Here is a 13,953-nt window from a genome sequence, read left to right on the forward strand (position 1 = left end):
ATGGGGCGAAGGGGGGCTGCTACTAATGTCAGAGTTACAGCAGAATACCAGTGTATTTAGCCCTTTAAAATGTTGTTGCCTAGGTAAGACACACCAGTCCTTGCCTCTGTGTATCCAGTTTTGTGTAGCAGAAACTCCTTTTTGCAGAGCAGCACATTGCTATTATACAAGGCAATGGTGGCTCATCAGCAAAACAGCCCTGCTGCACTGGAAATACGTCACCTTACAATGCCAGGGAAATGCTACAGTTTGTGACATTGCAATGATGTGCAATTCTGTTTCACCTGCTCATTCAGTCAAATCATGCATTAGGTTAACTTAATTTCTCAGGAAGTATAAAATATTCTGCCCATTCACAGCATCAAACATGAGAATCAGCAGTCTAACTGGATATTTTATACCCCTGCCAGAAATAACACACTGAAGGAACCCAAATACAACAAAAACTATTTATGCACTGTTAAAATGAAAGGTTGTAACTTCAGTATTTTTTTAATTAACTCATTAGCCCATTTTAACACATAAAGGGAAATGTTTTCTCACCTGAGGCAGGTGTAACTGAAGTCCTTCACTAGGAATAGGTTGGTGAGATGGTGTTTGATCCAACTGCATGTTAAACAAGGATGCAAGAGCTGACTGAGCGGCCCGTGCTTTTGCAAGTTTTTTGTTTCTTCCAGATCCTTCAAACGTTTGGCCATCCACTGACACAGCCATTACAAAATTCTTAGCATGACTTTCTCCACTTTCTGAGAGAAATTCATACTTTAAGCCTGGTCGAAGTTCATTCAATATCATGACTGGATTCTTCCCACTTGTTGAGGGGTATGGTGATGGAGCAGGGAGAGACGACTGTACTAGGCTACAGGCCACAGAAGATGACAAATTATAGTCTGCACTGGAGCTAAAGGAACCATCTCCGTTGGAATCCAGATAAAAGGAAAGATCAGACTGGGCAGGGTTTTCAAAGCCATTGAAGAGGGTATCTGGGAAATCTGCCTGATCAGAGGTGAAGTCCGTATTGACGGAAAGAGTCCTTCCCATGGCGAGATGGGCTTCAGAAGCATTCGGAAACTGAACAAATGACCTTAGGGCCTTCTCGGCTGCATGGAGCTTGGCTTTCTTTTTTGTAGGGCCAGAGCCTTCAAACAGCTGCCCATTAACCTCTACTGCCATCACAAAAATAGGGGCATGAACGGGTCCTGTTTGGGAAAGAAGTTTGTATTGCAAGCCGGGCTTGATTTCATTCAGCTGCATGAGAGCATTTTTGGGCAAGACCGGCCCTGGTGTTTTCTTCCTTTTCTTTGTGCGGAACTTGGCGTGGCCATTGCTTCCCTCTTCCAAGGGTCGTTTCCTGCTGCTAGCGCCGCCACCGTTGGAGAGCTGGTTCCCCTCTCCGGTGCCTTGCACACTCCCATCTTTAGGTGAAATGTTGTCCATGTTGCGATTCTCTTTAACATCAATGCTGCCTGAACCTGTGGTGCCCAGAAAGAGTAACTTACAATGCCTTCGTTGCAGGACCTTGTAAATGTAAAATTTACAGATTCCTTTATCTATCTTTGCAACTGGTTAAGTGATGTGTGCTCAAATATTAATATCTTTATCAGATACATTAGATGTAATAGGCAGCTCAGAAACATACATTGAGTAAGTATTCAGACATCTGATACTGGCATATGCTGATAAAAAAGTTTTAATTCTGCACCAAAACACCTATTAGCAATTATATTTTAAATTACCCTCCCTAATTCTAAAACAAAAAGAAATGAGCCAGTAACTGGCAACATGCTGTAACCCCAATTTACATTCATTTAATATCCAGTTAACCTCAAACATCAGAATCCACAGGGTAATCATACAAGATTACCTATGCAGGTAATATCAGGCACCTGCTCCTTTGTATATTGAGGAAGATGCCTCTTCCTTTGGGAAAAAAATGACTAACTCAATGCATCTTATTGAGAAAAGGAGAGTATACTATTTATTGCCTGCAAACATTCAAGTTATTGACTTATACAGTAAAACCTGCTGTGTGCTTTATGTGGTAGTCATGTTACACAGGGGCTCCAGAGCAGTCAACTCCAGAAGTGAGCTGAATGCAGGATCACTGTTTAATCAAAGGGCTGGTTCACAGGTGACACTAAAGAATGAAGTTTCTAAACAAGAAACTTCAAATCACAGGTTAAGAACCAGGCTTGTTTAACTAATCCAGGCATGGGCAAACTCGGCCCTCCAGATGTTTTGGGACTACAATTCCCATCACCCCTGACCACTGGTCCTGTTAGCTAGGGATCATGGGAGTTGTAGGTCAAAAACATCTGGAGGGCCGAGTTTGCCTATGCCTGAACAAATCAGAACTTGTTTTAAACTACAGTCTAAACCAGGATATTTTGAAAATAAACGCTACAAAGTCCTTCTGCCAGCCATGCAAGAGAAGGAAGCTCAGACACATTCCAATTCGTGCACCTGGGGCTAAAGCATGGTTTAGCATTATGTGCACCATAGCCCTGTCTATGGTTAGCTGAGTAAGGGAAGCTGAAAGTAAAGGCTCCCAAAATCCTCCTCCCATGGTGCTCCATGGTGAAACGTTACATCTGAATGCAGTGAATATGTGGAAGGCAAACTGGGTTTGAGGGAGCAAGAACATGCCAGAAAGCCAAGTCCCTGGCACTGAGTGCTCACGGGCATTTGACACCTGCATGCGTGGAAGTCCCTTCACATTGATTCTGAATGTGCAGCTGCCAGAGGGCATACCAGGAGACAGCGGCATGCTGCAACAGGGCCAACCTCATGTGTTGGGTGGATGTTTGAGGCAGGTTATTGAAACACCCTAAATTCATATCCCTGAATATACAGCAGGCATCTTTATTATAAACCCACTATCATGTAGCACATGGGTGTCAAACACAAGGCCCGGGGGCCAAATCCGGCCCGCCAGACCTCGTCATGTGGCCCGCCGAGCGCCCCAGCCAGCGGGACCCAGCAGTGGGACCTTGCTGCTGAAGCACCGCACCAACAAAGTGCCGACAAACAGCTGGGGCCGGGGAAATGCTTTTTGCCCCTGGGTCCCTTCGCGCTCTTTTCTGGCGCTGAATCAAGGCGGCGACCCCCCCTTCCCTTTCTTTCTTCCTCTCTCTCGTTCTTATTCTTTCTTTCCCTCTCCTTCCTTCCTTCTTTATCTCTGTCTTCTCTCCCTCTTTCTTTTTCTTTCCTTCTTAATTCCTTCTTTCCTACTCTTCTTTCTCTCACCTCTTTCCTTCCTCTCTCCCTCCTGCTCCCTCTTTTCTTTCTTTCTTTCTTTCTTTCTTTCTTTCTTTCTTTCTTTCTTTCTTTCTTTCTTTCTTACTTCCTTCCTTTCTTCCTTCCGTCCATCCCAACTTTCTTCCTCTCCCTCATTCTTATTCTTTCTTTCCCTCTACTTCCTTCCATCTTTCTCCCTTTCCGTCTTCTCTCCCTCTTTCTTTTTCTTTCCTTCTTTATTCTCTTCCTTATTCCCTACTCTTCTTTCTCTCCCCTCTTTCCTTCCTTCCTCTCTCCCTCCCACTCCCCCTTCCTTCCTTCCTTCCTTCCTCCCCTCCCCTCCCCTCCCCTCCCCTCTCCTCCCTCTCCCTCTCCTCAGAAACATAGGATGCTGCTTTATACTTCTGGCCCTTAAACCCTGGAACCAGGAGAGCAGCTCCAGTGAGTCAACCTCAGCCAGTCCCTTGGTGAAGGGTGGTGGCTCACTGGCAGAACATCTGTCCTGCATGCAGAAAGACCCCAGCATCTCAAGGTACTAGTAGCTCTGCAAAGGTCCTGCATGAAACCCTAGCGAGCCTCCACCACCCAGTACAGTTACCAAAAATCATTTTTCAATAAATTGTACAATAATTGTACATTTGAATATCTACTTGCCATTATTCTTACTATGTTTCTGCTTTCAGAGCTAGTTATTACTTACATTATTACAAAAAACAGTAATAATTGAATGCAGTGACAATAATTTATGATAATAAAGAATGGACACATAGTCCTACAGATACAACCGGCCCTTTGAGGGTGACCAAACTGCTGATGCGGCCCCCGATGAATTTGAGTTTGACACCCCTGATGTAGCAGGTAAACATATTCTAAGTAAATAATATTTACTTTATGACATTTAGATTTCTAAACACAAATTCCAACATATGCAGTGGAATTCTGTTATAATCTCACTGTCATGTAATGTGCTAAGGTGTTCCAATTAGAGATTGTGTAGTGGACTTAAAGATAAGATAGATCTATCTATTTATAACTTTCAGCATCCACCTGAAGGTACAAACCTGGGGGGATGGAACAGTAAAATAGGGTCTTTAAAAACCCCAGCCTCCACCCCAACCCCATGGACACAAAGGTGCTGTAGAAGGATGCACACAGACACGTCTCTCATGTCACTGGTAGGAGAGGATACTTTTCTTTCAGCTCAATTCTCCCACCCCATGATTGCTTCGGCAGTGGAGGGGGGCTTCCCTTCACCACCGAAGTTGGGCCCAAGCCCACTGCAATAATCAATTATTGGAATCCACCCCACCCCCCAGAAAACAAATTCCCATACCTTGTTCATCGGAAATTATATGCCATTTCCTATGTCACGTATAAAGCTACTAAATAAATAAACAAGATACTACTTTGAAGCAGGTAGATGGAATATGTAAACTTCAAATTCTAAAAGACTAGAATTCCAACTGTGCTACTAACTAACTAGGCACCTTATCATAAATACAGACAATCTTCATTTTGCGTGGGGCTACGTTCCAGATCCCTGTGCGTGTTGGTGGGGCCCGCGTAAAGCGTTCTGCCCCTGCCCCATCCTCATTCCACCCTTTTAGTAACGTTCTAGTGACGTTCTAGGGTCACTTCCAGGTTGGGCTCTGTGCATGTGCGAGCGATTGCGTGTCAGTCAGGAGTTGCCTGTATTAAACATAAAACTTCAATAGCTGTATATTCAGAATGTAAAAAAAGGTTATTGGGGGCAGTAAACTTATTTGACTATATTAAAATACTTAATATTTTAAGTAACTGAACATTACATTAGATAGACATAATACTTTTAAACACTGATGCCTTGGTAGTAATACAGAAATCAATTTTTGAACACTTTGTTACAAATGGCAAGCTTCTTTAAATATGCCAAACTTGAAGCAATACAATTAAACATAAAACTTTGCCAAAGAACCCCACCCAATCTCATATGCCTATAACATATTCACACCATTGAGGAGGCATGATTGAGATTCAAAATTTGCTGCTCTGGAAAGTATATTTAAATTTGTGTTAAACCCTACAATTAAAAGCACAGACACCACTTCACCCAGTTGACAAAGTTGATGGAACAGTTATTAAATTTTCATTTATAACATCCTCCAGCAAAAGCTCGATAAGTTACTCCTTTCGGTGCTCAAAATAACAGAAAATTAAAAGAGAGTGGATAGAAACGTATAGGTTAAAAAGAGAAGAAATAAATGTAAAACGGTGGCTAATAAAATGAAAGCAATCAATAGTTTTTCAAATGCTATTAAGTTTTTCAAATGCTATTAAGCACACGGTTGATATTATTTGCAACATAGCAATAGCAGCAGATCAGGCATGCAGATTTATCCCACCTTGGTCTTGGTTTAGGATGGGTGTATTTAAGACTAATGTGTAAGGTGATGATCCTAGAGACACACATTTGCAAGTAACCCCCCCCCCCGCAAGCATATATGTTCGGAACTCCCCTCCCAATCTCCCATCCACTTTAGCCCAGTAACACATCTCAAACATCAAAGCAACATGCGGACACAGTACTTGAGTGTGTTCAGAAACCCATACGGCCAACAAATCAAAAGGAGTATAATACACTACATGAGAATATCGGTCTATCAAAAACTGGGCAAACCAAGCCATGAGTTCAACATGCTTTCCTTCTTTTTCACATATGCTCATCTGCATCAGCCTTCTCCAATCTGGAAGGCTGATATACATCAGAAGCAAGGGAGGTGCCAGACCTATGGTTGCATCTATGCCATACTTCCACAAGAAGGAAAATGCTAGCTAAAATGTTCCCAGAATAAAAAGAGAGAAACAATCATGACATTAATCACAGCTGTTGAAAAGTGCTATGATCTTTAAAATGGCTAAAACCAGCCAAAAAAACCAAAGGGGTATAAAAACCCACCTTGTGATCCCAAATGATAGTGAAAATATGGTGTTACTGAAGTCTGGCTGGTTTTACAAAACTGGTGCTTCACTGGTGCACATTTTAATTACATGCCCAGGCATTGAGTAGTAAAGGCAGATAAGAAGGGATCATTAACCCTAATACTTTTGGCAGGAAATTCACATATGCATCCATGAAAAATTGCTACCTTGTCTGCCGTGGGAGGTAAGCAGGAACCAAGTATCAATGCACATTACTCAGGAGCATGTATTCTTACAGTAGTGAAGATCTGCTATGACAGCAGTCCTATAGTCAATATTCTTAGATAGTCTAGAAACTGCATTTTAAAGTGAAAACTGACTTAAAGGAAAGGAGGACGAAGGTTAGGAAGGTCATCAATAAAATAAAAATGTGTGACTCAGTGACCACAGAAATTTAAGCAAGACTATGCACATCTATTCAGAAGTAAACCACATCAAATACAGTTAGGCTTACTCTCAGGAAACTGTATAGGACTACCACCTTGGGCTTAACTTAGTGAGGCTTAGTTCTGAGTAAACATGCATACCATTGGGCCTGCACACCCATTGAAGATAACAGTTCCTAAACACATGAAGCATTTAAAACTCATTAATTTCAGTGGTAATTCAGTTTTCTTTTTCCAGGACTGTGCAAATTATTATAACATAACTCTTTCCACAGAATAAAAGTAGGGAACTCCTCTGAACATCAGGCGGGATTAGAAGCAAAAGGTGACTGACTTGAAAAGGGTAAGCACTAAGCAGCTGCAGAGGTATCCTGCAGAAACAGTAATGGGTTTAGCACTGTATAACATGAACATCTTACTCATATTCTCTTCATCATCTATGTCCATTGTGAAAAAGTTCTTCAGCTTCTTGACTGGTGTAGAGAGTTTGCTTCTGGAAGACAAAATGTGGAATCTTAGTTACCGGTATCTGTATATTTTGAATGTTTCAGCTTGTGCGATTAAGATGTCTCAGAATTAGACCAAATTAGCTAATTTTCCAATTTAACGGTGACCTGTTTTTAACGAGCTTGAAGAATTTATTATGTATCCCACACTTTCTTAAAAAACAAGGGGGTAGGGGTTTTTTACATGATATTTTCCCATTTTTATCCTCATAAAAGCTCTGAGGCAGAGACTGACTGAGCAGGGATTTGAACTCAGAGACTTCTGGTGGAACATTATAACCATTAAGGAAGGGGCAGCTAACCATCACCAGGCCAAGGCCACAATGAACCACTGCCAGCTTTCTGGAGGCTGAAGTGGGGGTGGCAAGAATGGCTGTTAGCTGCCTTCTAAAAGGGGATGCAGCACAACTGTGTGTGTGTGTGTGTATATACACACACACACACAAGCGCGCGCGCACACACACACACACACACACACACATATATATATATACACACACACACCCCATATATGTGCACCACAATGGAAGCATCATTTAACTAAATAAATAAATAAATAAAGGCAACAGGGGAACCGGGGGGGGGCGGACAAAAACACATTTAGGTGGCCAGATATAGACCACAGGCCACAGGTTAGCCACTCCTACACTATACCAAGCAGATTGCATGATCAGCCCAGAGCTGCGCTGCCTTTCCTTGCTCCTGCTTTCCTTATTCTTTGTTGAGCGCAATGCCACTGCTGCCATAGGTGTGACTTTTGAATCTCTGAATCTACCGATCATTATCTGATATTGAAAATACATGCATTAAAGGCATTTAGCAATATATCACATCCATACTGGGTACTTTCTTGTCATGTGCGGCAAGATGCCAACTATGCTTATCCTAGGTTGTTTAGAACAGTATTTTTTATTGTATTTTCATAAAGTGCAGCTAAAGAAAAACAGTCCATTCGCAGAGGTTATTACAAAGCATACATAGCTTGATACACAGAGGAGATAGGCTTAGAATCACATAAAGGCATGGTAAGCTTAAGAGAAAAAAGAGAAACTATGCTTTGCTATGTTGCTATGAAATTCTGACTATTATGGGAAATTTAATGCTGACAAATATAACTGTGCATAGACTGCCATTAATCAAGGGGTTAAGAACTATATTCTAGAGCAGGCTGCAAGGCTCTGATTGCTTGAGGTCCTTCTTCTCTCCAGGGGGAGAAATAAAAAGGTCAGTTTGCCTTTTTCAAATAGTAGACTCCCAGTCTGGAAGGACGGGGGTGTCTGCTCTGCAGACACATAAAGCATCATTATGCAAATTTCTGTATTTTGCTTTAAGATGTACAGTTCCTGTGTCTATATTTCACACTGCATTGAAAAAAGTAAATCTTTTTATGCTTAAGTAAAAGACTGGTCTGATTATTAGTGCAAAGGGTAGCAAATCCCAGGTGCCCAGAATAGGATTCCATATAGGCTTAACAGCCTTAGTCCCTGCTCTATTGCTGTGCAAACTATTAAACTCTGCTGCAGAAGGCTTTAAGAGATTTGAATGTAGGTCCATTCAAAGTTATCTAAGGATGTCCAATGAAATGAGTGCTGCCAAGGTTTTTGATTGCTGACAAAATTTTACTACATTTAGTATCCTATGGATAGAGTCACTTATATGATGTACCAGCATAAAGTCTACTTTATATGTATGAATACATGTTGCAAAGAAAGTGATTTAATCTTGTTTCCAAGGGAGCAGACAAAACTTTTCCAGCCTGACTGACTACTGACCTAATTCTGCAGCCTCTCGTTCAAACTGTGCTCCAGGGCCGTCTTAACCATATCTGGCACCCTGGTGCCAAAATCCCTCCAGCACCCCACCCCACCCCCGTGAGTGAGGCGGGCAGGAGGGGCGCACAGGGAACTGAGAGGCGCGGAGGAGGCAGCCCCAGGCTCGCGCTCCCTGTGCGCCTCCGGAGAGCGGCCTGAAGCCGCTCAAAAACTGAGAGGCGTGGAGGAGGCCCCAGGCTCCCGCTCGCTGTGCGAAGCTCCGGAGGCACATGGGGAGCGCAAGCCTGGGGCTGCCTCCTCCGCGCCTCTCAGCTGTTCAGGCGGCCCCAGGCCAGCGCTCCCTGCGCGCCTCTGGAGAATGGCCTGAAGCCGCTCAACAGCTAAGACAGAGGCATGGCAGAGGTGGCCCAAGGCTCGCGCTCCCTGCGCACCTCCAGAGAGCTGCCTGAAGCCACTCAACAGCAGAGGCGCGCAGAGGCAGGCACCAGCGTTCGGCGCCCCTTCCGCACCCCTGATGGCCAGGCACCCTGGCGCCTTGCGCCACCCAGCCTGAGCCTAGAGACAGCCCTGCTGTGCTCAGAATTGTTTCTGCTTAAGAATAGTAACCCTGAGTGTCTAGGGGGCAATGTGACTAAAACATAATTTATATTTACAATCCAAAGCTCTTCTGTAGCTTGCCCCTTACACTTACAAAAGTTGCTCCAGCAAAATATGTTTTGTTATACTGTACTAACTATGCTAGTTAGTTGAGATACAGTCATACCTCGGTTTAAGTACGCTTCGGTTTGAGTACTTTCAGTTTAAGTACTCTGCGGACCCATCTGGAACGGATTAATCCACTTTCCATTACTTTCAATGGGAAAGTTCGCTTCAGGTTAAGTACGCTTCAGGTTAAGTACGGACTTCCAGAACCAATTACACTCATACTTCGGGTTGAGTACACTTCAGGTTGAGTACTCCGTGGACCCATCTGGAATGGATTCATCCACTTTCCATTACCTTTTATGAGAAAGTTCGCTTCAGGTTAAGTACAGACTTCTGGAACCAATTGTGTACTTAAACTGAGGTACCATTGCATCAAAAGTTATATTGTTGTTAAAATGATTGAATTGCTTACTGATTATGATTTCTGTTGACTTTTCCACCTATGAGGTTACCACATTTTACATCCCAACGTAACAGATTCATGATTCTTATTTATAGCTAACCATGAGCTTCAGCATGCCAAGGCAACCTTAAATGGATTTTAAAAACACCGTGCTAGATGATAAGTGACAGCACTGAGCCCTATAAAGATATGTCAACCATTTAAGTAAACAAAATATGCACAGTACTCTTTAAAAATTTATGGGTGGTAGACAGAATGAAATTAATGGGCCTAAATTAGTCACGTTCATTCATTTCAAGGCATCTATTCTGAGTAAAACTTAGTTGAATGCCATCCTATGCCTATTTAAATAGAAATGACTAAAAAACATATTTCTATCAACATAAAAAAGCATAATTGTCTTTAGAGCAGGAGGATTTCTCATGTATGTTTTGGTATAGATACCCCTTGGAGAGTCAGAAAGCTATTTGCCATAGTTAAATAATAATATTTGCTACACCATTACACAATAGATAATGGACAATGGCATGACCAGCAACTCATATTCTATTTTATAAATCTCATTTTTTGTCATTTTCTCTCAATGAAAATCCAGCATGCAACACTTCCAGGAAAGTCGGGGTCTTCTGGTTGAATCATAGAATCATAGAGTTGGAAGAGACCAGAAGGGCCGTCCAGTCCAACCCCCTGCCAAGCAGGAAACACCATCAAAGCATTCTTGACATATGGCTGTCAAGCCTCCGCTTAAAGACCTCCAAAGAAGGAGACTCCACCACACTCCTTGGCAGCAAATTCCACTGTCGAACAGCTCTTACTGTCAGGAAGTTCTTCCTAAAGTTTAGGTGGAATTTTCTTTCTTGTAGCTTGAATCCATTGCTCTGTGTCCGCTTCTCTGGAGCAGCAGAAAACAACCTTTCTCCCTCCTCTATATGACATCCTTTTATATATTTGAACATGGCTATCATATCACCCCTTAACCTTCTCTTCTCCAGGCTAAACATGCCCAGCTCCTTAAGCCGTTCCTCATAAGGCATTGTTTCCAAGCCTTTGACCATTTTGGTTGCCCTCTTCTGGACACGTTGACAGGCTACCCTGATGACTACATGAGACTAGCATAAGGTAAAGGGACCCCTGACCATTAGATCCAGTCGTGACAGACTCTGGGGTTGTAGTGCTCATCTCGCGTTATTGGCCGAGGGAGCCGGCGTTTGTCCGCATACAGCTTCCAGGTCATGTGGCCAGCATGACTAAGCAGCTTCTGGTGAACCAGAGCAGTACACGGAAACGTCGTTTACCTTCCCGCTGTAGCGGTCCCTATTCATCTACTTGCACTTTGAGGTGCTTTCCAACTGCTAGGTTCGAAAGCATAGGATTCTGGAAATAGGGATGGATAAACGTTTCAATTTCTGTTTCTCTAAGTTTCTAGTTTTTCTAATCTTAATTTCAGTTCTCCACATTTCCACAACAGTCTGCAATTTCTTTTTTTTTGGGGGGGTGTGGTGTGTGTGATGAAATCCTCATGAAAATTCATCAGCATTTTAGTGTAGATTTAAGAAGACGAGAATAGCCAATGGCCCATCTAGTGCAGCATCCTGTTCTCACAGTGGCCAATGTGAAAAAAGTGAAAAGTGGCCTGTGGGAAACCAACCAGCAGAACAGGAGCACAAGAGCCCTCTCTCCTTCCTCATTTCCAGCAACTGGGATTCAGAAGCATTGCTGCCTCCAACTGTGGAAGTAGAGAATAGCCATCCTGGCTAGTAGCCATTGAGAGTCCTCTCCTTGTGATGAATTTCTCTTAAAATACACATTTTTGCAAAGCAATTTCCCCTAATACAATGTTTTTTGGTATATTATTTTCACTAATATATGCACAAGTTACCCTAATATATACATTTTGTACACATTACTTAGCTGGAGAGCTGCACTGAAAAATTCAGAGAAGTGCCATTTTCAAAGCTGGGCTGAGTTTTGGTTTGTTTTTTGTTTCAGAAAGTGTGGATTTGGTAAGTTTGCCTTTAAATGTAAACCGAATCCAATTTATTCCCAATCCCTGTTTGTAGGTATGGTTCCTTAAAATGGTTGATTGGTGAGACCAGAATCCATTTATACATGATAAATTATTCTGCGTAAAGACAGGGACACATAACCTAACAAAACAACACAAGACTAACCCTAGAAACTGTCAGTAATGATGCCAAATCTGGTTTCCAAACCTATCTACCAGGAGTGCAAACTCACTGCTGGGAAAGGAGAAACTACTGTAGAATCTTATCTTACCTGTCCTAATGGTTGCTTACCTTCTCTGAGTATAAATGCCAACACAGGTCTTCAACCTAGAAAGAAATACAATACTTTTAGAAGTATTTCCTATTTAGAATCTAAAGGAGAATGCAACACAAGTTGAATGAATGAAAGAGGCACAGTCAAGTTTGTGTGATTATATAGGATTATATAGGGTTGCCATATGTCTGGACACATCCGGAATCTTTTTCTTCTTCTTCTTTGGTGATCACTCATAGCCAAGTAAGATTGTCTTCCATAAACATGGTTTTAACAATGAGTCTGTTAAGTGACTGTGGAGGCCAATTCTGGATCCGCACGTCCTTCCATAGTGGGGACATTGGTTTCCGGGTGGGAGTTGATCACGGTGTAGATTTGCCAAAAGTGCCTTCCTCTTGGCACGTTTCTCCCTTGCATCCTGAGATCTGGAATACTGCAACCGCAAGCAGTGTCTGGTTGGAAATTGGTGAAAGGTCCAGGAAAATCCAGGTGTATGGCAGCCCATGTCGGCAGTGTCGTTTTTGCCAACAACTTTGGCCAAAAAAAGCAACAAAAAAACTCAACAACTTTTCTGTCCGGATTTTCACTTTCTGAAATATGTCAACCCTAGATTATTTTCATGATAATGCATCACTTAAATATTTAGTTTTTAGAAGCAGGTATTTGGTAGCATAACAGGCATGGCGGGGGGGGGGAGGCATTCTATGATCTCTAGCCTGGCGCTGCTAGATATGGAAGAGCAGTTCTTTTATTACAAAAACTGTGTCCCAACACCACAATTTGTAGCTTACCCTGCATTAGACTAAAAAGGAGGCCATGCATCCTCTTTAATGAAGACTCAGGTGCAGTATGTCCCCTCCTCTTGTGGAACCCACAGCTCAGATCTCACGGACGCGACAAACCTGAGTTGCACCACTTCATGCTTACATCATTGAATATGCTTTCATACACAAATATTTCCTGCATACAGAAAGGTACCATAGCAGAGAAAAGGCTGAGCTAGCAAACTTCTTCCTTGTAAACTAGCTTTCTATCCAATATTATCACAGTACCTTCAATATATTTTTATTAGGTAAAGGTAAAGGGACCCCTGACGATTAGGTCCAGTCGTGACCGACTCTGGGGTTGCGCGCTCATCTCGCGTCATTGGCCGAGGGAGCCGGCGTATAGCTTCCAGGTCATGTGGCCAGCATGACAAAGCCGCTTCTGGCAAACCAGAGCAGCACATGGAAACGCTGTTTACCTTCCTGCTGTAGCGGTTCCTATTTATCTACTTGCATTTTGACGTGCTTTCGAACTGCTAGGTTGGCAGGAGCTGGGACCAAGCAACGGGAGCTAACCCCGTCACAGGGATTCGAACCGCCGACCTTCTGATCAGCAAGCCCTAGGCTCAGTGGTTTAACCACAGCGCCACCTGGGTCCCATATTTTATATATATATATATTTATTTATATTTTTATTAGGACCCCTCAAAATACCACAAAATTGTGAGCAAATTCCAGTTTTCCAGGACTCTTTATCAAGCCATATGTTGAACAAAGAAACTGGGTGGGTAGAGGGAGAGAAAGTATGGGTTTTTTATTCCCAAGTCAGTTCCTAAGGTGGGGTGTCAATAGTGTCACATAAACATAACTGAATTAGCCTCACATGTATGCACCCATGGCTATTGCAGCAGAAAACAACAACAAACCAAGAATAATATGGAT

At 42.7% G+C, this 13,953-nt stretch overlaps 1 protein-coding gene across 7 annotated transcripts in view; it reads right to left on the minus strand.

Moving 5' to 3' along the window:
* Positions 1–13,953, minus strand: part of ADARB1 (adenosine deaminase RNA specific B1) — a 58,550-nt gene that overhangs the window by 25,826 nt on the left and 18,771 nt on the right. For 6 of the 7 annotated variants that reach the window (XM_060282489.1, XM_060282503.1, XM_060282493.1 and 3 more), the window contains 3 exons: positions 12,265–12,300; positions 7,001–7,074; positions 544–1,472 (listed from right to left, as the gene is read on the minus strand). In XM_060282489.1, the coding sequence (XP_060138472.1) occupies positions 544–1,472; positions 7,001–7,028 (957 nt within the window). In that variant the 5' untranslated portion in view covers positions 7,029–7,074; positions 12,265–12,300. Of the gene's footprint in view, positions 1–543; positions 1,473–7,000; positions 7,075–12,244; positions 12,301–13,953 lie in introns of all 7 variants that reach the window. The other variant, XM_060282497.1, reaches the window with a different exon arrangement.

The sequence above is a fragment of the Zootoca vivipara genome, chromosome 1, assembly GCF_963506605.1.
Source record: "Zootoca vivipara chromosome 1, rZooViv1.1, whole genome shotgun sequence".
NCBI lineage: Eukaryota > Metazoa > Chordata > Lepidosauria > Squamata > Lacertidae > Zootoca > Zootoca vivipara.